The sequence below is a fragment of the Ipomoea nil genome, unplaced genomic scaffold (genome assembly GCF_001879475.1).
Source record: "Ipomoea nil cultivar Tokyo-kokei standard unplaced genomic scaffold, Asagao_1.1 scaffold1932, whole genome shotgun sequence".
In the NCBI taxonomy this organism is placed as follows: Eukaryota; Viridiplantae; Streptophyta; class Magnoliopsida; order Solanales; family Convolvulaceae; genus Ipomoea; species Ipomoea nil.
Window position 1 is genome coordinate 739,467 of NW_017618360.1, and position 22,036 is coordinate 761,502.

Here is a 22,036-nt window from a genome sequence, read left to right on the forward strand (position 1 = left end):
TATTAGCAGCCCAGGTTCGTTTCTATCAAGGCCCAATAGCCCATAGGCCCTGATAAATATCTTCCAATTGTTATGCCGTGGAACCGTGTCCACCTAGATTCTATGTTCATAATTACTGAACTTTATGTTCATAATTATAATAAAACTCTGTGTTCATTATTTTTGAACTTCATATTCACAATTATTAAACTCTATATTTACAATTATATAACTATATATTCATAATTACTTAACTCTAATTTCATAATTTTCAAACTTTATATTTGAATTATTGAACTTTATATGCACAATTACAAAATTTTATTTTCATAATTATAAAACTCTATATTTATAAATTTTTAACTTTATATTTACAATTATGAACAATTTTAGAACCGTGACCACCTTGCAAAGTGAAGACAGTTCAATAGCCAATCGTTATGCGTTGGACCCGTGTCCAGCATGCATGCTGGACACGGGTAACAGTGCCGTTAGGCACTGTTATCTCCTTTTTTTTTTTTTTTTTTTGTAAATTTCAGACCGCTTCGTTATAGGAGTATATGTTCATAATTTTATTACTATATGTTAATAACTGTACATTCATAACTCCATAACTGTACGTTCATAACTCTATAACTGTACATTCATAACTCCATAACTGTACATTCATAACTCCATAACTGTACATTCATAACTCCATAATTGTACATTCATAATTTTCGAAACTCTATGTTCACAATTTTAGAGCTCTATGTTCATAATTTTATCACTATATGTTCATAATTGTAAATTCATAATATCAGAGCTCTTTGTTCATGATTCGATCAATAACTGTACATTCATAATTCCATAAGTGTAGATTCATAATCTCATAACTGTAGATTCATAACTCCATAACTGTAGATTCATAACTCTATAACTGTACATTCATAACTCCATAACTATACATTCATAATCTTCGAAGCTCTGTATTCACAATTTTAAAGCTCCATGGTCATAATTTTATCACTATATGTTCATAATTGTAAGTTCATAATGTTAGAGCTCTGTGTTCATAATTTCATAATTGCATAACTGTACATTCATAACGGCATAACTGTACATTAATAACGGCATAACTGTACATTCATAATCCAAAAAAAAATAACGCCGTTAACAGCAAAACGCGCGCAAATTTTTTTTTTTTTAACTAAATGACGCGTTTTTTTTTAAAAAAAACGACGTCGTTTTGGGCCCGTAATTGTGGACACGGGTCTAGGGCATAATTTGTCTTCAATAGCATAATTTACTTATATCTTCTCCTCTTTATATTTAAGCCCAACTATCCGGCCCAACAGATTGCACGAAATGAAAATGGGTTATGGAGATTGGCGGTCGTTATATCCCGACGTTATGCCATGGAACCGTGTTCACCATTCATTGTGAACACGGTTCTAACGGTGTTAATACACCGTTATTATTATTTTTTTTTTAAATTAATTGCGTGACTTTTCTTCTTTATTTTCACATTTTGCGGTTTCACTTTAATTTGAGGTGAACAAAGATTTCGGACATTCATAAATTATGAATTCATGCCTGCACATTCACTTTGGAACCATGCCTACACATTCCCGTCCGAAATCACGGACAATCATAAATTATGAATCCATGGCTGCACATTCACTTTGGAACCATGCCTACACATTCACTTTGGAACCATGAGATTATGAATTTTCTGTTATAAGATTATGAATTTTCTGTTATGAGATTATGAATTTTCAGTTATGAGATTATGAATTTTCTGTTATGCGATTATGAATTTTCTGTTATGAGATTATGAATTTTCATTACATTCATAATTTCGGACATTCATAAATTATGAATTCATGCCTGCACATTCACTTTGGAACCATGCCTACATATTCCCGTCCGAAATCACGGACATTCATAAATTATGAATTCATGCCTGCACATTCACTTTGGAACCATGCCTACACATTCACTTTGGAACCATGAGATTATAAATTTTCTGTTATAAGATTATGAATTTTCTGTTATGAGATTATGAATTTTCAGTTGTGAGATTATGAATTTTCTGTTATGCGATTATGAATTTTCTGGTATGAGATTATGAATTTTCATAAAATTCATAATCACATAACAGAAAATTCATAATTTGATCAAACGCGCGCCGTTAACTCCACATCCGCGAAATTATTTTTTTTTGCCTAAAAACGACGTCGTTTTGTCCTGTGTTCACCATTCTCGGTGAACACGATTCCATGGCATAATTTGCGCGTTATATTGTGGTGCACTGCGGTCAAAATGGCACCGTTTCTTTAAGTAAAGAATCGGAGCGCCGTTAATTTTAACGGAGCGCGCATTTTTTATATGTTAATTACCAACTGACACTAACTCACGTATTATTTTTATATTATCAAATGAAACTGCAGTTATATCAAAATGATACTGTAGTTGTGGTAAAATGAAACTGCAATATATATAAAATGAAACTGAATAACATTTCACATATTTGAGTGTATATTGTACAATGAAGCTGTAATTATATCAAAATGATCATGTAGTTGTGTTTAATAAAACTATAGTGTATATAAAATAAAATTAAATAATATTTTCACATATTTGAGTCTATAAATATCGAATGAAACTGTAGTTATATCAAAATGAAACTGTAGTTGTGTTGAACTGAAACTGCAGTGTATACAAAATTAAACTGAATAACAGAGTTACTTTTTGCGGAATGGTGCGGAACGGCGTGAAACGAATGTCGTTTCTTTTCATTAAACAAAACGACGTCGTTTTGATGCACGGTGCACGATATAATTTGCGGGAAATTGGGGACAAATAACCTGGGTTAGTTATTTTGGCGGTGAAGAGAATGTAGAGTACATGCAATTTTGAGTTGTTATACCATGCACCAGGATTCACATTTCTAGGTGGATCATGGTCCTAAATGACATATAAATTGTATATTTTTAGTATCGGAATTGTAAAATTTTTAGAATATAAATTATGTTTCTAAGTCAAAACACATAACAACTGTAGAATGAAATTTGTAAATACAATACATGATCATCAAATCCTAATCTGTTAATATTGTGTGACTGCAGTATTTGAAAAGAATTTGTAAATACAAAACAAGGTAATTAATCATATATATGTTAATATTGTGTGTTCGTAATATACAAATTATAAATTTTTGAAAAGTAAATTATAAACATTTAGTATGTAAATTCAATTCACCTATGGACCCAAGTCTATATAATAATTTACGTGCAATTTTTATGTAAATATGCAATGATGTAACATTTCAGTATTATATTATATTATGGTCACCCAAAATAGGCACTACGAAATGAAATGTTACAGTTTTGATGTTGACACCATACCAAATGAAATGTATCTCTCCCACGTGAATCGTTGCGCAATTGAATTGCACAAATTATTTTATTTAGTTAACGGAGAGACGTGTAACTATTATTTAGTGTGCACACCGTAAATTTCACTAACAAATTATATAATAAAGTAAATTAAATTAAAAAAAAAATTTTACATCAAAAAAAAATTAAAAAAAATTTGTGTGACATTTTAGTAACAGATCAATTTTCTTAACTTGATTATTAACTTCATGTTATAAGAGTGAGCATGATGCAAATTATCACAGATTTATTTTTATACTTCGTGTAATTTTAAAAGATGTGACAAAATGAAGTACAAAATCATTTTAAGAATCTCTTATATTAGTATGTAAGAAATACTTTATACGTTAATATGTCAAACCCGAAAACAAGTTAGTAAGCTTAGAAGCTTATAGAGCCCAATAGATAGAAGAACTCAAGGTGAAGTCCATGTATTAATCATGCAGAATGACTGACAAGGTGCAAATGATTGAACCAAATAGAAAAATTATGGCAAGAGATGTCTCGATTAACATCAACCTCAATTGATTCAATGAGGAATTAGGCATGTCAATTTAGCTAGCTCCTCAATTGAGTCAATTATATTTTCTCAACATACCGAAACACATTGAATTAATATCGCTCTAAGTGAAGATCAAACTCATTACCTTTTATTTGAAAGAGTCACTTCGTGCCGTTAGACCAGAAGATATTAACATTGTTACATAAAATGAAGTCCTTAGATCCGGTAGAAATTTCTCTAATTTTGATTATTGGTTCGAAAATAAAGGCAAAATCTCCTGAAATTTCAACGCCGGTTAACGATCGTATCCAATGACGTTATAAAAAACCAATTTACACGACACCGCGTCACGTCTTTCTACATAGAGGAAAAGTCAATTGGTGAAAATTTGGAGCTGGGCGTGCGGAAATGACAAAACAGTCCCTATTCTTATTTTCATTTCCATCTCCTCATCAGATACATTGAACCTGGACACACTCGCAATCTGCTTGACTGTTTCTATAAAGCCGCTTAGTACTCAACGCATCTTCCCACCATCCACAAGTCTAAGCCACACACTAATTTCATCGGTCCAGAGCTAAAGGCATCGATCGATGGCTCCAACACTTGCCGTGCGGCGCCACGAATCTCAGCCGGGAGCGGCGGCGGTGGCGGAGGAGGAGCTGAGGAGGAGGAACGAGGAGCTGGAGAAAGAGCTGAAAAACAGTCGAGACAGGGAGGAGAAGATGCGGAGAGAGATGGAGAGAATCTGGGAGAGATTGAGGGTGGCGGAGGAGGCGGAGGAGCGGCTGAGCTCGCAACTCGGCGAGCTGGAAGCGGAGGCCGTCGATCAGGCTCGAGCGTACAGAGCACGCGTTACGGCGTTGATGGATCAGCTCTCGGCTGCGAACAAGCTCATCCAATCGGCTTCTTCTGTTTATGTTAGTTGACAATTGACGATGGAGCGAGTTAACTCATCTCAGCTCATGTTTTTTTTTTTTTTTTTTTTTTCAGATTGAGATTTGATGTGAATTTTGTCTAAATCTATATATTGTATTATACAAAGTATGTTAATCCTTGTTAAAATATGCATTCCCAAATTCCACGATTGTTGGAGTCTTGGAGATCAGATAATAGCTTCCTTTTTTTACTAATTGATGATGATGGTGTACTCTATTTTATTTTGATCTAGGCATATATATATGGAGAATTTTACTTATATGATTATCATTTTTCGTCTTAATATTATTGCTTAAAACCAGAAAGTAAATGAAAGACTAGATGAAAAGAGCATAATAATGAGCCGCAAATGCTGCTTCTTTTGATTTTGGTACTTTATTTAAAGAAATGGATTAGTGGTGTCCTCATTTTGAATCGGAAGAAATAGTACTCTATTGAAGTAAAAAGTTGTGTTATGGTATTTGGACATATTACCCTTAGACTCAAAGGTATACTTATTGTCTTGAGAGGCGAGTTTTATTTTATCAATGACCATATTTAGTAAGAGCATCCACATTAGTTGGAGAGAATTGAGGAATAATGTAAGAGTGATTAGGAGAGAGAATGTGGGAAGGGGATAAAAAAAAAACAAAAAAACCAAAATAAAAAAACAAAAGCAAAAATAAAAAATAAAAAAAGAACTGTCAGGCATGCCGTTCGGCGCGTGCTTTGCACGCGCCAGTGTGGGCGGGCTGCTGTGCGCGAAACACGCACAGTAGCCCCATGTTTCTTTTTTTTTTTTTCTTCCTCTTTTTCTGTCATTATTTCCTATTTTGCAGATGAATTCTTCCCTAATTAATTCTCCCACACATTAGCTATAAACTTGAATGGAGTGAATTAATGCTACATTCTGCCCACATTATCCACTAGTGTGGATGCTCTAATATTTGGGCACTCTTTCTATATGATCTAAAAAAATAGTCATGTTATTAGCATATTAAGTTCATTAGTCAATTTTAGTTTATTGAATCACTATTAGTTGTTTGACTTTGTTAAACAATCAATATAAATATTTGATTAATTAACTTTTGGACTTCCATATGTGAGGTTGTAAGTTTGAGTTTCAGTGGGAGTGTTATTGGCTCTTTGTGCTTCAGTACGTTGAGAAAATAGTTATGAACGGATACTATATTTTAATAGAGTCAGTATCATTAAAAAAAAAATTTAACTTTTTAGTAATAACTTGTTGCTCCAAAATGCTAAAAGTCAAAAAACTATAAAAATAATTTTTTTCGATCAACTAATGCTATTAATTAACCAAATTCATTAACTCAATGAGCTAATAACTATTTATCAACACCCGCAATACCTTCTCAATTGAGTCTGACTACCTGCTTTTGTTAATAAGAATATAAGATAAGAATGGGTCAAATATATAATCCTTAACACGCCACAAATTTTGGGGTCACAGCTCGCTGATTGGTTGGAGTCTTATCCAAGAAACCAACACTTCACAATAATTCACATGGTGGTCGGTGGAGTCACAGTCTTCTTCTTAATTTATAAAATGAGCAAATTCCATAATTGTGGGATTGCTATATTTAATCTTATTCTTTTAATTTTGTCATATTACATCTTTAATTTTGAATAAATTTCACTTTTACAGGACGTTTGGTTAGAGGGGGGAATTATGTGGGAAAAGAATTGTAATTTCATGGGAGTTGAATTACTGGGAATAAAGTGGGAATTTAATTTCCAGTGTTTGGTTGACAGGAATAGAATTACTGGGAATTTCAATTCCAACGTTTGATATACATGGGAATTGAAAGGGAATAAGTAGTATAAAGTCAAAAATGTCTATTATTGTTGTTAGACATTAATTTTAAGTTAAAAAAAGAAGGGGTAATGTTGACTCATCACTATCTTTTTTTCCCAGGAATTAAAATACCAGGGGGGACATGGGATTTTAATTCCATGAAAATGGGGGAATTGCAATTCCATGGAATTGTAATTCCCTCCAACCAAACTACGGAATTTAATGGCCTTTGGAATTAGGTGGGAATTAAGTGGGAAGGGAATTTAAAATCCCTCCAACCAAACGCCCTGTTAGTCTCTAACTATTATAGTCTTATCACATTTAATCATATTTTTTTTTAATTTTGTCATATTACATCTATGACTTTGAATAACTTCCACTTTTAATCCTTGATTATTGTGGCATTATCACATTTAGTCTTATTCTTTTATTTTTGTCATATTACATCAATGACTTTCATTTGATTGTCACCATTAATCTTTTGTTAAAAATTCTATTAATTTACCGTTAGAATTGACAAATAACAAATGAAATAATCCTTATACAAAGAACAATTTTATAATCGTGTCCACCTTGCAAGGTGGACTCGATTCCACAACATAATTTGTCGTACACATTTCACTGGGGCACAAATTGTGCTGTACAACCGTGTGCACCATCTGTTTTATGTTTATAATTACTGAACTATATGTTCATAATTATAAAGTTATATATTCATAATTTTTGAACTTCATATTATAATTATTGAACTCTATATTCACAATTATATAACTATATGTTCATAATTTTCGATGTTCATATTCTCAATTGTTGAACTCTGTATTCATAAACCACATAACTATATGTTCATAATTTGATAACTATACAGTTTAGAAATTATGAATCTACAATACAAATATTATGAATCTGCAGTATAGAAATTATGAATCTACTGTATAGAAATTATGAATCTATTGTATTTAAATTATGAATCTATTGTTTATAAATTATGAATCTACAGTATAGATTTTATGAATCTACAATATAGAAATTATAAATCTATAAAATAGAAATTATAAATCTATAGTATAGAAATTATGAATTAAAATTGTATGCACCTTGCATGGTGCACACGGTTGCACAACATAACGTTGGCCAAATTATATCGTGCACCACGGTTCATAATCGATTATGCACCGTGCATCAAAACAAACTCGTTTTATTTAATGAAAAGAAACGGGATCCGTTTCGCACCGTTCCGTAAAAAGTAACTATGTTCTTCAGTTTCATTTTGTATACACTGCAGTTTCAATTCAATACAACTACAGTTTCATTTCGATATAACTACAATTTCATTCAATATTTATACACTCAAATATTTGAACATGTTATTTAATTTTATTTTATATACACTATACTTTCATTAAAACACTACTACATGATCGTTTCGATATAATTACAGTTTCATTGTACAATATACATTTAAATATGTGAAATGTTATTCAGTTTCATTTTATATAGAATACAGTTTCATTTCACCACAACTACAGTATTATTTTGATATAACTGCAGTTTCATTTGATCATTTGATAATATAAAAATAATACGTGAGGCAGTGTTGGTTTAGATACACTGTAGTGTCACTCCGTTAACGCTAACACCGCGCCATTTATTTACTTAAAAAAATGGCGTTATTTTGATGCGCGTTGCATAATCGATTATGCACCGCGGTCCACGATATAACTAGTGATAACGTTGCATACCCCTGAAATTACAAGAAATAAAATGCAATGCACCTCAATTAAGAGCCCAAATTCTAAAGCATAAACAGCCCAACGGCTGAAACAAAATTCAAAAACATATCAAGGACACAACCAATTGGACCGTTAATAAGATTAACAGTCCAAATAAAGCATAAGCCCACTTAATATTAATAAAATAATAAAAAGTTAACAGGTGTTTGGTTGGGATTAAGGAATTAGAGTGGGAAGGAATTACAATTCGGTAGGAAAAGAATAAGGTGGGAATAAAATAGAAATTCAAATTACATTGTTTGGTAGGGATGAATAGAATTATTGAGTAGGGAACGAAAGAAGTGATATAAAAACTAAAATGTCCTTGTGTTATAATAATAATAGTAATAATTAAGAATACTTTTGTCATTTCATCCCTTTTTTCCCACAACCACCAAATTGCAATTCATAACGGGTGTCATGAATTACAATTCAACAAAAGTTGAAATTGCAATTCTCTCCAACCAAACAGCATAATTATGATTTCCACTGAATTACAATTCAACTATAGCCAAATTACGTCCAATCAGAGAAACGAAATGCTCTCTAGAACAAAACCACCGGAAACTCATGTGAGAGCCGTGACGACGGCGCTAAGGACAGCGGAGGATCAAGACCTCCTGGAACGAAGCACCAAGAAACCAAAAACCACGGGAGTGGCACTAACACCGGAAGAAGAATGAGTTGATATGGATGGGATCGAACAAACAATGGGAGAAGATGGCAGGATCAATGATCAAGCCCCTCCTTATGAGATGCACCAGAAGGATGCATTGCCATGCGTGAATGGTTTGACAAATAATCAAGTGCCTGGGACTGAGTTTCAACAGAGGAATGCAACGCCTGTTGGAGGTGGCTCGGGGACACAACCTGCGACGCATCCACCACCTACTTCCTTTAGAGACATGCTTACTGGGGGAGCGTATGTGGAGAAGGAACCTGAGTACTTGGAGTCGGATGATGATGAAGTGGACCCAGACGAGGATCCAGAGTGCCCAGAAATTCCCCTAACAAGGGAAGACAAGATCAGAATGAGGAAACCATGGCGGCAATCCTTAATTGTAAAGGTACTAGGCAGAAAAGTTGGCTACACCTATCTTACTAAACGCCTGAATGCAATCTGGAGACCAAAATCAAGGATGAATGTAGTAGCGCTGGATGACTTTTATCATGTGGTCAGATTTTGGTCTGTTGAGGATTATGAGTTTGCCAAGTATGGAGGGCCTTGGTCGGTGATGGATCACTACCTAATTGTCCAGGATTGGAAGCCAAATTTCGATCCTAAGACGGACAAGACTGAACGAGTACTGGTATGGGTTCGGTTCCCTGATCTTCCAATGGAATACTATGACTATCCGTATTTAATGAAACTTGGAAGGAAAATTGGAGAACCAAAATACATTGACGAAGCCACGAGCATAGGATCAAAAGGCAGGTTTGCTCGAATGTGTGTGGAAGTTGACATTACAAAACCGCTCCTATCTAAATTCACTGCCAAAATGAAGGTGCGGAAAATAGAGTATGAAGGCATGTACCAAATTTGTTTCCACTGCGGTGTTTATGGACATGCGGCAGAAAACTGCCCCCAGAAAGTGGCGGAGGAGGAGCATGGTACGGCGGCTGCAGACGATGCTCAGGGAGACGGAGGAAGACAACCAAGTAAGGAAAGGAATCAATCAGTGCAAATCAGGCCTGAAATTGTGGAAAAATACGGAGCGTGGATGATTGCACCAAAAAGATCATACCGACAAAATCGGACGTCTAATGGAAAGAATAAAAACCAAAAAGGCAAAGATTGGGAAGGAACTAGAGGCACCAACGGCTCTATTAGTGGGGTCAAAGAAGTGCAGGTTGGAAACAAAAAAGGGAAGGAATTAGAAGATCAAGGATTTGGGGTAGCATCTACTTTTGCAGTTTTGAGTGAGGATAATGTGGAGGAAATAATTGAGCAATTTGTGGAGACTTATGAGGGTGGTCAAGATGAGAATCACGCAAGGAGGATCGAAAAATCAGGAACTAAAAACAAGGAAGTGATCAGAAGACCCAATGTGCAAATTTCAGAAAAATAATTAATGAATGATAAGAATGTGAGACCAGTGGCCATGCAATTAGCACGTAGAAACAATGTCACCTCCTCTAATGTGACAGGACCTTCCAGAAAGCAAACCAAAAGCAACCAAGCAGCTGCAGGAGACACTCACACGGTAGCCAGGGGTAATTTAACTGAGCGATCCTCGGTCAGTACCACCTATCTTAATACCAATGATATTTCCTCTCAACTGATAAGCTTAGATGAGGAAAATATGGAACATCATATGGATCCACCAGAGCCTAATGGTGAGCTTATGGAGGACGAACCATGGCATGAATGTGCGGAGGATAGTAGCCGTGGTGGCACCTCGGAAGAGGTTATCGCTTAGGCCATCCCCTGCGTTTTTTGTTTTCTTCTTGTTGTCTTTTTGTTGTTGCCCTTGTTGTGTCTTTCTATGAAGATCATAACTTGGAATTGCCAAGGCGCAGCCTCTAAGAGATTTATTAGAGCTGCCCTTACAATCATTAGGCAACACAGGCCTAATTGCTTTTGTATTCTTGAGCCAAAATCATCAGGTATAGGAGCGGATGAGACATGTGTTAAGCTTGGTTTTGACCAATGGTTACGTGTAGAAGCGGTGGGAATGAGTGGAGGTATTTGGATCCTCTGGAACGACTCCCTCAACCTAGCGATCACGCATACCAATCCTCGATTTGTCACTTTGGAAATTACAAGTAATAAAAACATGGTGTGGAGTGTTTCTATTGTTTATGCTAGCCCTGCCCATAACTTGAGACGTAACTTATGGGTGGAGTTAGGTAGACAGCAGTGCAGCATGCATGAAGCCTGGGTTACTCTTGGGGACTTCAACTCAATCACAAATAGTGAAGAAGTTAATTGCCCGGAGAGTTTCAATGAAAGACGCAGCAAAGACTTTAGAGAGTGGATTAGCCGAGAAGGTCTCATTGATCTGGGATTTAGCGGAGCGCGGTATACTTGGAGACGTGGAACGACTGTTAATACTTTCAAAGCAGCCCGCCTTGATAGATGTTTATGTACGGAAGCTTGGCTTGATTTGTTCCCGAATGCAGCTTTGATGCATCTACCAAACTTGACTTCTGATCATAACCCGATTATGCTGACCCTGGAGGATAAGATCATCAACAACAAGCCGAGAAGATTCCATTTTCAGGCAGTTTGGGGGTTACACGAGGACTTTGGGAATCTTGTCTCTAGCACTTGGAGGAATTCTTTCAATAGTGACTTTGACTCTAAACTCAATTTAATGAGAGAAACCTTGCAATCGTGGAGTAAGACTGCAATTGGAGACTTAGAAAAAAAAAAAAGGAAACGGATTATTGCTAGGATCGACGGAATTCAGCGAGCTAGAAGCTATAGAAAGAAAGGAGGGTTGATTAAGTTAGAAGCAAAACTGAAGAACGAGTTAGATGAAATTCTCTATCAAGAGGAGGTTGTTTGGTTCCAAAGGTCGAGAGAAGAGTGGATAACGTCCGGTGACCGCAATACTAAGTACTACCATGCCATAACGAAAGTTAAAAAAGCAAACTCCCAAACTGCGAGCTTAAAGGATAGTAGTGGGAGTTGGGTCTCTGATGAGGATCAAATTAAGAAAATGATGCAGGATCACTTTCAGAATATCTTCACGAGGGATAACATAACTTCAAATACAAGGTATGATTTCCCAAACTTAAAACCACTTGAGAGAACTAATGTTTCTTTTTTATGCAGGAGAGTCACTAAGGAGGAAATAAAGAATGCTTTATTCGAAATGGCCCCTTACAAGGCACCAGGCCCGGATGGCTTCCATGCTGGCTTCTACCAAAAAACTTGGAGTGACATCGAAGGGGACTTATCTCGCAAAATTATGGAGGTTTTCACCACGGCAAAGCTGCCAACTAGCTGGAACGACACGCTTCTGGCGTTAATACTGAAAGTACAGCATCCGGAACTTGTCACCCAGTTCAGACCGATCAGCCTTTGCAATGTCAAGTATAAAATTATCACAAAAATAATCACTAACAGGTTGAAGGAGGTCATGACCCAAGTAGTGGGAGATGAGCAAAGTAGCTTTGTCCCACAACGTCAGATCATTGACAATATTGCGGTGTACCAAGAGCTTCTCCATACCATGAGAACAAAAAGGAGGGGGTTAAAGTCCATGACTCTAAAAATTGATCTAGAGAAAGCCTATGATAGGCTTTCTTGGGATTTCTTGCATGAGACTCTACAAGGCTTAGGCATGGAAAGTCATTGGATTGACATTATAATGGAGTGTGTAAGGTCCCCAAAGCTTGCGATACTCTGGAAGGGCTCACAATTGGATTGGATTACACCCACGAGAGGCATCAGACAAGGAGACCCAATCTCCCCCTATCTTTTTGTGCTTTGCATGGAACGTTTGAGCCGGATGATAAAAAGATGTGTCCAGGAGAAAACATGGAAAGGGGTTAAGCTCTCAAGGTATGGACCTGAACTTACCCATCTCTTTTTTGCTGATGATATGCTTTTGATTGCAGAAGCATCCGTAGAACAAATGCAGGCGATCAAACTTTGTCTACAAAATTTCGAGGATGCCTCAGGCCAGAAAGTCAGTATACAGAAGTCACAAATCCATTTTAGCAAAAATGTTGATCCTACTTTGGCACAGGCCATCACGCAAGAGACAGGTTTCGCTCATACGGATAATATGGGAAGGTACCTTGGCGTACCTTCAATTCATGGGAGAGTGACTCATAATACTTTTGCGCCTCTATTGGAACGAATAGATGGAAGGCTGGAGGGATGGAAAGGGAAAAATCTGACGTTGGCAGGCCGAATAACCCTCGCCCAAAGTGTACTGAATGCTACGCCTTACTACATGATGCAATCCATGCTCTTCCCTAAAGGCGTATGTGACGCTATAGAGAAGATGATTCGACAATTCGTCTGGAGAGGAGGCATGCACTTAGTTAACTGGGAAGCAATTACAAAACCGAAAGATCAAGGTGGTATAGGACTCAGAAGGTTAAAGGAAATGAATTTAGCTTTCCTAACAAAGCTGGGATGGAGGCTTCATACGGAGAAACATAATCTCTGGGCTAGAGTCATTAGGGGCAAATATATGCATAATTCGGAAGACATTGCTCGTCTAAAGAAAAATGGGAGCTCTAACCTCTGGAGAGGAATCTGTGATGCCCAGCCCATCCTTTTAGAAGGAATGTGCCGTAATGAAGGGAACAATGATTTCAGCTGGAAACTTGAACCTAATGGACGTTGCTCGGTCAGTACTGCTTATGATATTGCACTCAAAACAAACTCTGAGGATAAGGATCCTATCTGGGCTAAAATCTGGAAGCTAAAACTGCCTAGGAAAATCAATACGTTTGTCTGGCTTCTAAAACATAGGAGGCTAATGACCAATGTGGAGAGGAAACGGAGAGGCTTCACGGTAGATGCAAGATGTACGTTCTGCCACGTGCAAGACGAAGATATATTGCACTGCCTTCGAGACTGCGATGCGGCAAAGGAACTATGGGAAGTTTTCATACCTTGCAGGGCTAATAGGTGGTTCTATTGTGTGAATTTTGATACTTGGCTTAATCGTAATGTAACAGGTAAAATCAAAGGCGTAAGAGATGGAGACTGGACAGTGCAATTTGCGATAATTGCATGGTGGACTTGGAAATGGCGTTGCAGCAGGATTTTCAAAGATGAGAATTGGAGTGTGGCAAGAAAAGTTGACTGGATCAAGGATCAACTGTTGTATGTAACTCAGGCTTATGCCCGACAGAAGCCGCCTAAGGCAACTTTACATAAGACTGTGGAACGAAGGATCACCAAACCTGACTGGGTAGTGCTCAATACGGACGCTTCCTTCTTCCCTTCGAACTACATGACTGGATGCGGAGGTATGCTCAGAGACTATAACGGGAAATGGATCAAGGGGTTTAGTTGCATGACGAGAACTGAAAATGCTACTGAGGCAGAACTTTGGGCGATTTACTTGGGGCTCAAGTGGGCTTGGAACCAAGGGAACCGGAAGATCCACCTTCTGAGTGATTCCAAACAAGCGGTAGAGTGGCTCAATGAGCAACGAGATATACTGGGCAACTGCGGGATCTTAATTAGATGGTGCAAGGATTGGATGAAGAAAGATTGGTCAGTTATTGTTGAACATATCCCCCGTGAGGATAACATGATGGCAGATTGGCTGGCCAAGGAAGCCCCCAGAAGGCATTACGATTGGTTGGAGTTTCACCTTCCTCCGAGAGAAATTTGTGATAAGCTGAGTGCCAATGGAGAAATCCATGTGTCTGCTAACGTTAGACATTAGCGTTAGTTGGGTACTCCCCCCTTCCTTCTTCCCAAAAAAAAAAAAAATTACGTCCAATCAAACTGGCAATAAATATTGACCAACTCTAAATTTCCTAATCGCATAAGCCACTACGCAATACTCCAATCGAACGCAGCCCGCACTGAACGTCGTAGGCGACTTACCGCCACCGTAGCCTCACCGTCGTCTACCATTGAAGTCCGACCGGCGACCAGAGGTATGGGGCTACTTTCTTTTTATTTTCTAAAACCTCTATCTTTTTTCTCCTTTTGTTTGTTGCCATGGCTTTTACCAAGTATACCAGAGGTATGTTTGATTTTTGCTTCTGTAATTTTGTTTATGATTGTTGAAAATTTGAAATGTTAAATGTAGTGGAAAACACGGTCATTTTTTTTTTTTTTTTTGAAAGATCTTGTTGGAACAACCAGGAATGAAACATTCCAGTTTATTAAACTGGACGTTTCTGGAATTTCATTCCAGTTTGTTTAAACGTTTATGTGTTGAATATTTGAAAGCATTGTTTTAATAATTTTTGTTTTCAAATATTAACTATACAAATTGAAAATTAGAAAATGTTGAAAATTGGGGATAGTAAACTGAACAACTAAAAACCGAACCCACCAAGCTTTAATATTAAAATGGTTTCATTTTTTTAATACCGAAATACCAAAAAAAAAAAAAAAAAAAAAAAAAAAGAACTTTGATTGATGTAAGTGCTTACTGCATTTCTGCTGCTAATCTCTTCTCCCTTCATTGTCAATTTAATTACTTCCTTTTCTAATTTGTTTTTCTATTCTGTTACCCCTCCAATCCAATCTTGTTCTGAAATCATCCAATGGAATACATCACCCTTTCTTTCGATTTCCCAATGTCTTGTAGTGTTCTGATGATTCGCTTTTTGCAGCGAAAGGGTTACAATTATGCCGTCTCTTCAAACAGCACTGCCTCCCGAACTTGCCAATAACACCATCCGAGTGTGTTTCCTTTTCATTACTTTGTATTTTTTCTCCATTTCCACCATTAATACCTTATTTTTGCTTTCCATTTAATTTGTTTATTTTCTGTGTTTTAGCTCTATCGCGAATGTCTTCGTCGAACTAAGTATATTGGTAGTAAGGTATGCTATTTTATTTTATTTTATGTTTTTTCTATTTTCAGGCCTGACCTATTTGTTTCCTCCTCCCATTGTTTAAAAATCCATTCTTGCTGGTATTCTCTAGGATTGATTATATTGTTGAAGTGTTTGTTGTTGTAAGTTCATCTGTATAAGTTTTGGTTATTCTTGATTATGTTACTTTGAGGAGTGAGTATCAGTATTTGTACTAGTAATTGCATTTCTGATGTTATTCTGAATCCCAAATGCAAAACACTCAATATATTCGGCTCATCATTTTGAGTGACGAGAGAAATCTATAGTCACTATCCATGTGTGTGCACTAGGTAAACCCTAGCCGGCAAAGAACTAACTAGCCTAGGTTGTCCATAGCTGACCAACTCAAACTAAGAAGGCCAATAGGCCACTCCCGTTAGGAGTCGAACTTTTAACCTTGTGGTTATCAAGTCAACAGCTCGTGATATTTGTTCGTATGTGGTTGGCCTATGCTGTTGCCAAAAGCTCTAATCTTTGTCATTCAACTTTCTTTTATGAATTATTCCTGCATATTCATGGTGCGTCTGAACTTTTTGAGCAGTGGTGTCTACTTATTATAATTACGTTTGTGCCTTTGTTGAGAGTGATTCACCTGGTCTTCCATAGGTACAGGAATGGTTTTACGTTCTAATGTAGTCTTGGAGAGAACTTACCATTTTAGCGGTTGCTATTATGATGTTACCATGCAGCAATACAACACAAAGCTACTCATTGATATGGTAAGGCAGCAGTTCAGAAGGAACATGCACGAGAAAGATCCAGAGAAGATTCAAAAGCTCAAGGACGAGTGAGTTAACCCGCTATTGCCCTTTTCTTTATACATGTCAAAATTGGCAGAGCTTGTTGACTCTATTGAACTTCATTGCTTCAATAATGTTTGTTAGTGTAGCTTAGAAATCCCTTGTTCTGCCTTGCCAATACCACCAATTCTCACGGTTTGTGTACCATTAGCCTGCACAATCATTTATTTTTCTTCACCATTAGCCTGCACAATCATTTATTTTTCTTCCCGCGTGTTTCTGGGAGTGCTAATGTAGCTGTTTGGTTCTGCAGTGCTGCAAGAGGCCTCATAAATCACATGTTATACGAGTCTGAGCAGTTGAGTGGCCGGAAATTCAGCAAGAGCTCATAGAGAGCGTTTAAACCCTCGCAATCGGCAGTTTCAAAGCACCTCGGCCTGCATCTCTCCATCGATATGAAAGCAACACTAACTTGTAAACTAATTTCTTTAATAGCTTGTCCTTTTTTATAATAATGGCAGTAGTTATTTTTTTTAAAAAAAAATTGTTAACTGGACTTTTCGAATGAACCATTGTTTTGAGAAATACACATTTCTCTTCACATGTCCCATTACCAATTGTCATGCATCACATAGTACTATTCCAATCATGCATAGGACACTTCAATCTTCTCCTTAATTTCAAAACAAAATCCAATTTCACCCATTTGGTTTACACATCCCTGTATCCAGCTTTCATTTGAACTTTCCTATTTTTCATTCATTACCCCACCCCCCATTTTTTTGTTTTTTTGTTTTTTTGTTTTTTTGTTTTATAGGCTTGACAATGAATCTGCTAGCTATTTAGATGTGTGTTATTGCATTTCCATGGTGGAGGAAGTGCAATATCGCCATCTTCTTAGTGGATAAGCTTTATGGGGTTTTGCATCAATTTTGAACTTATTCTGAACTTTATGGTCTTTCTTTTGGTTGGTAAATGGGGAGAAACTTTATACTCTGCAGTTACAAGTATCACATTGGTCTATGATCTGTTTGATCCTTGAAGGAATGAGAAATTGTTTTTCCTATTAAAGTATGTAACAGTGTCAAGAGTTAGAAATCCTAAAGGATTAAAAATCTTTATTTACGACCGTTGTATTATTCAAAATTTTAATGTTTTTTGTTATGAAATTATTACTGCTTATAATCATTTTATTATTATTATTATTATTATTATTATTATTATTATTATTATTATTATTATTATAGTGTATATTCTATATACTATATATATGATGCAAATACTAGTTATTCTTAATTGCCAGATTGCATATGATAATTCAATTTTGAAGCTTATTTTACATTATTACACATGTTTCTATCTAGTCTAGAACTGATCATACCACCCTAATATGATGCTTTACTGCTCAGTGTGCACATATGAGGAGGAGGAGGGGGGGGGGGGGGGGGGGGGGGGATGAATATGATGTACTAAAGGCTAAGAATTGGCAACCAAAAAAAAAATAATTTCTTAGAACAATGAAACCAGGTCAAGGTGAAATATGAAACTAAGTAATAGTGCCAGCATTCGACAACATATGGATTACAAACTACAAACTCAAAACTCCTCAAAACTCATCATAATGCTAATGTATCACTAGCTGAATCTTTGTTTTGCTTTGAGATCCGGGTCCCTAAATGAACACAAAAACGAGGAAACAAAAATGAGCGATGGTCTGTTGTGGCAAATCCAAGAAAACATGCGTGTCAAAAAAAAAAGCATTGTTCTAGATCACCTCTGTATTTGATCAAGAATGAGAAGCCTTGGTCCTGGAGGAATCTTCACATCTTGAAGAGCACTAAAACCATAACGACATATGAGATCCCGTATGGAAATGCAAAGACGCGTATTTAAATGGTGAAAATTAGCTTACCTATCATTCAGTAAAGGCAAAGTGCTATCGGTCAGCATACCCTTCTTGAAGTTTTTTTCGTACCTCTCCAGGCCAAGGCTGGTTAGCATTGATCTAGTCTTGACATAATGAATATCTTCTGCGGGTGGCTGTGAAAACTGCTGTCCCAACTGCATCAACCAAATACAAACTTGTTGTCAAAAAAAAAACAAAAACCAAATACAAACTTGTTTTCACAAACAAACTCCCGAACAAATCGTATTACTACGTGCAAATTGTCAATACACACACTTGGCTAAGTGTGTTCATAAAAACTATTCCCTCTCCCCTCACCACAAATAGAAAAGATGAGAAATGATAAGCATCTGTTGGGAACTATTAAAACGCTTGAATAGGCAAATGCTCATTTCTAGTTCTAGATATACATAGGCACTACTTGCTTCAATTAATTATTGAAGTCCATGCCACTCAAACTAGAGCAATTACCTTGAAAAGTCCACCTTGAACAAGTGCAAAGAATACGCCACTTTGTAAAGCACCAGCCACTGGATTTTGGCCGCCACTCACGCCACTAACTAAAGAAAACAAGACTCCAGAACCAAATGCAGCTGTCATACTGCAATTAAAAGACTTAATAATCTTCAAAGATGCACTTTGTAACAACATGTAAGGACAGCAGAAAAAGGAAAGAAAACTGAATAAAACATTAATGGCATTACAAATAAATGGTTTTGAGAAACCAAATATCAGGAACCATAAATTTATCAACACCATATAACATAGTCTACATTGACGTAATTCTTTTGAGTCCATAAATTGCAAGTTTCAATAAACCAATGAAAGATCATTGAGCCCTTTGTGAAAAGGCCATGATTGTAGAGCCACGCACCTCAATCAAATTGAGAATGAAAAGTAGAAACAATTCTAGTTTAGACAACACTTTGTCTCGCCCTTTTAATCCTCCAAAACTACATAATGCAGCACATTAGTTTTGGGAAAAGTATGCGAGAATTCTTTAGTAGTTGTATGTATGGATGTTCCTTATTATCGTTTCCATGAAGAGCTCATTAAGTGGCATATACAAATCTTATACGAAAGGCAAAAGATAGATTTAAAAAAAAAAAAAACACACACACACACACACACACACACCTTGTCTGAATATCCTCCTTGCCTCTCAATCTTTTCATGACACAAGAAATACCAGCATTTGAACCAGCCATGACACCAAAGTTCCGGGCTTGAATCCAGGGGCCACCTGAAAGTGCCTGAAAAGGAAATTCAGATTCAGATGCATATGATCAAGCTCAAACTCAAATTCATTTCAACACAAAATTCAAATCAATGATCTTTGAGCAACTAGAATACCAAAGTGTGTTATTCAACCCAATAAATACGCAAAATAAACAAATACTCTATGCACTCATACAGATTACAGAAGACAAATGGATAAAGATAGAGACGGACCTGGGCTTGTTGAAAGGCATTCATGACATTGGGATCGAAATTGGCCCCGGGAGGAGGGGAGGACATGGAGCTAGATAGGTCCGATGAGAAATTCCCCAGGAGGCCGCCCAGGAAAGCGCCTTGGGCGAAGTTGGTGGCAGTCACGACGGCGGCTTCAACAGGCAAGGATTGCTTAGCTAGCCAGTTCTTGAATCCCTCCTCAATTTCCTTATACTTGGCCTGAAACTGCTCAATAGGATTCTGTGCGTGCATTTGAACTGCCATGATTTGCTGTTTTCCTTCTCCCATCTCAATTTCACAGCTAAAACCCTAGCTTTCGCTGCTATTCCTCCTCTCGACTCTCCCAATTCCGGCCTTAAACCCTTATCAAGACGGTTGAGCCGGGGAAAGTGACAAAAACCTCGTAAATTTCCTTATCGTACTGGATCTTTTCATTTACCCACTCTAACTTTCGTTACACGTGTTGTTTGGTAAATAGTGTTAATTGATTGTAGGAAAATATTTAATAAGTTAGTTGATTGATTACATATAAAATGATTCTTTTAAAAAATTGATGAAACCTGCTTTCTTCAAATAAGTGTTTTCTCTCCTTTTTTTCATTGTAAATGCCCTACGACTTCATTCTTCGGCTGACGCTTTAATGGAGGGTTGAGCCGGCGGTGCCATTAGTAGACTCCATCCTCTGGCTGGTTTAAGAATAAACGTTAGATCTGAGATTATCTCTGATAGTTTTTTCGGAGGAAGGCGTGAGAGACTCTCCAAATCTGACAGGTTTTCTATCATCTTTTTGGTTCTGCGTTATCTCTTTGTTCCTTTGACTAGTTTGTTTTCTCTCGTCTCTCTGGCGAGTGTTTCCCTCTCGTTTCTTTGGCGAGTTTTCCTCTCGCTTCTTTGGCGAGTTATCATCATAAGCGTGAAATGGTAAAACGGTCACATCATAGTTAGGCTTGGCTATGTCTAACCAAATCTGTGAAAAAGCACCGAGTTTATCCAACAACTTCGGGCTTCAAATTTATAAGACCATCCGTGATCTAAATTTTCTATAACATTGTTAGAAAATTTGTTTCTATGTCCGACGATAAAGAATGCACTGTCATTCTAATGATCTGTATTGTAAACATTTCTGTTTATGATTAATAAATTAGCCTTTTATTTTCTAAAAAAAAATTGATTGAAAATTTTGTTTTGAACAAATTTTTAAATTTTAACATTTTAAAATTGTAAAAAGTTATGAAAAATTAATTAATTAAATATTTATACTAATTATTTAATTAAGTCAAACAAAATTGATTAATAAGCTAACTATATTATCAAAGGGCCTTTATAATCTTCTTTTTTTTTTTTTTAACAAATTACACTTTATACTATGTAGTGTAAGCAACGGCTAATATAATTCGATAGAATAAATTTTAAATACGTAAACCAAATTTAATGTCAGGTTTACTTGTTTATATACATAATACATAATAATAGATATTTTAAATCAATATGAATATTATATTATGTGTAAAATTATACTTAATTTAATTATTGCATAAATAACAGAAATCACACAGGAAATAAATGGTGGCAAATACAACACACCCAAATAGATAGTAGTATTAAAGGGTAACTTGAGTCGCGAGTAGAGAGAACGAAAATTATATTAGTGAGAAATGAATATATGTTTTTGCATTAGAAATGCATTGAGTTTGATAGTGAGGTTATGAGCAATCTAACATAGGCTCAATTTATTTTGAAAATCAATGAAGATTTAAACACGTGAAGGTCTTCGATGTGGAAAACTAGTTTATAAATTACTCTTAAAAAGATTAAAGAAAATAACGAGTTATAAAATTATCTCGCCCTTCAATTTTTAAAGCACTTTAAGAAGTAACAGGTTATGGTTGACATTACATTTTTTGTGTAATTTGTTAGTTATTATACAATAAGGGGTGAATGTGCACCATAAAAATTATGATTATGTTATAATTAATAAAGTACTATAAATTAAATAATGAATTCTCATCATGTACTA

The 22,036-nt window shown here is 36.2% G+C and overlaps 3 protein-coding genes across 4 annotated transcripts; 2 read left to right on the forward strand and 1 right to left on the reverse strand.

The window, feature by feature from the left end:
- Positions 1-4,413: 4,413 nt before the first annotated feature.
- On the forward strand, positions 4,414-5,106 carry LOC109193816 (protein RESPONSE TO LOW SULFUR 3-like). Its single transcript, XM_019344641.1, has one exon. It carries the CDS (start codon positions 4,494-4,496, stop codon positions 4,827-4,829), a length of 336 nt encoding a protein of 111 aa, XP_019200186.1. The 5' UTR covers positions 4,414-4,493; the 3' UTR covers positions 4,830-5,106.
- Positions 5,107-15,458: 10,352 nt separating this feature from the next.
- On the forward strand, positions 15,459-17,131 carry LOC109146572. Of its 2 annotated transcripts, XM_019294245.1 has the most exons (5): positions 15,459-15,480; positions 15,676-15,745; positions 15,844-15,888; positions 16,611-16,708; positions 16,975-17,131. In XM_019294245.1, the coding sequence occupies exons 2-5, from the start codon at positions 15,692-15,694 to the stop codon at positions 17,051-17,053; spliced, it is 276 nt and encodes a 91-aa protein (XP_019149790.1). In that variant the 5' UTR covers positions 15,459-15,480; positions 15,676-15,691; the 3' UTR covers positions 17,054-17,131. The 2 variants fall into 2 exon arrangements, with proteins under 2 accessions (XP_019149790.1, XP_019149789.1); XM_019294244.1 differs by lacking the exon at positions 15,459-15,480 and having other exon boundaries at positions 15,523-15,745.
- A 1,022-nt stretch (positions 17,132-18,153) lies between these two features.
- LOC109146571 lies at positions 18,154-20,404 on the reverse strand. The gene is made up of 6 exons (XM_019294243.1): positions 20,020-20,404; positions 19,705-19,820; positions 19,039-19,168; positions 18,574-18,722; positions 18,436-18,498; positions 18,154-18,333 (listed from the first exon to the last, which is right to left on the reverse strand). Exons 1-6 carry the CDS (start codon positions 20,305-20,307, stop codon positions 18,297-18,299), a joined length of 783 nt encoding a protein of 260 aa, XP_019149788.1. The 5' UTR covers positions 20,308-20,404; the 3' UTR covers positions 18,154-18,296.
- Positions 20,405-22,036: the final 1,632 nt, after the last annotated feature.

Coding starts and splice junctions, on each gene's coding strand:
- LOC109146571 (XM_019294243.1), bottom strand. CDS start 20,307: ATGGGAGAAGGAAAACAGCAAATCATGGCAGTTCAAATGCACGCACAG. Junction 19,821..20,019: donor ATGCCTTTCAACAAGCCCAG/GTCCGTCTCTAT, acceptor TTTCCTTTTCAG/GCACTTTCAGGTGGCCCCTG. Junction 19,169..19,704: donor AAGGAGGATATTCAGACAAG/GTGTGTGTGTGT, acceptor TTTTAATTGCAG/TATGACAGCTGCATTTGGTT.
- LOC109193816 (XM_019344641.1), top strand. CDS start 4,494: ATGGCTCCAACACTTGCCGTGCGGCGCCACGAATCTCAGCCGGGAGCG.
- LOC109146572 (XM_019294245.1), top strand. CDS start 15,692: ATGCCGTCTCTTCAAACAGCACTGCCTCCCGAACTTGCCAATAACACC. Junction 15,746..15,843: donor TTGCCAATAACACCATCCGA/GTGTGTTTCCTT, acceptor TCTGTGTTTTAG/CTCTATCGCGAATGTCTTCG. Junction 16,709..16,974: donor ATTCAAAAGCTCAAGGACGA/GTGAGTTAACCC, acceptor TTGGTTCTGCAG/TGCTGCAAGAGGCCTCATAA.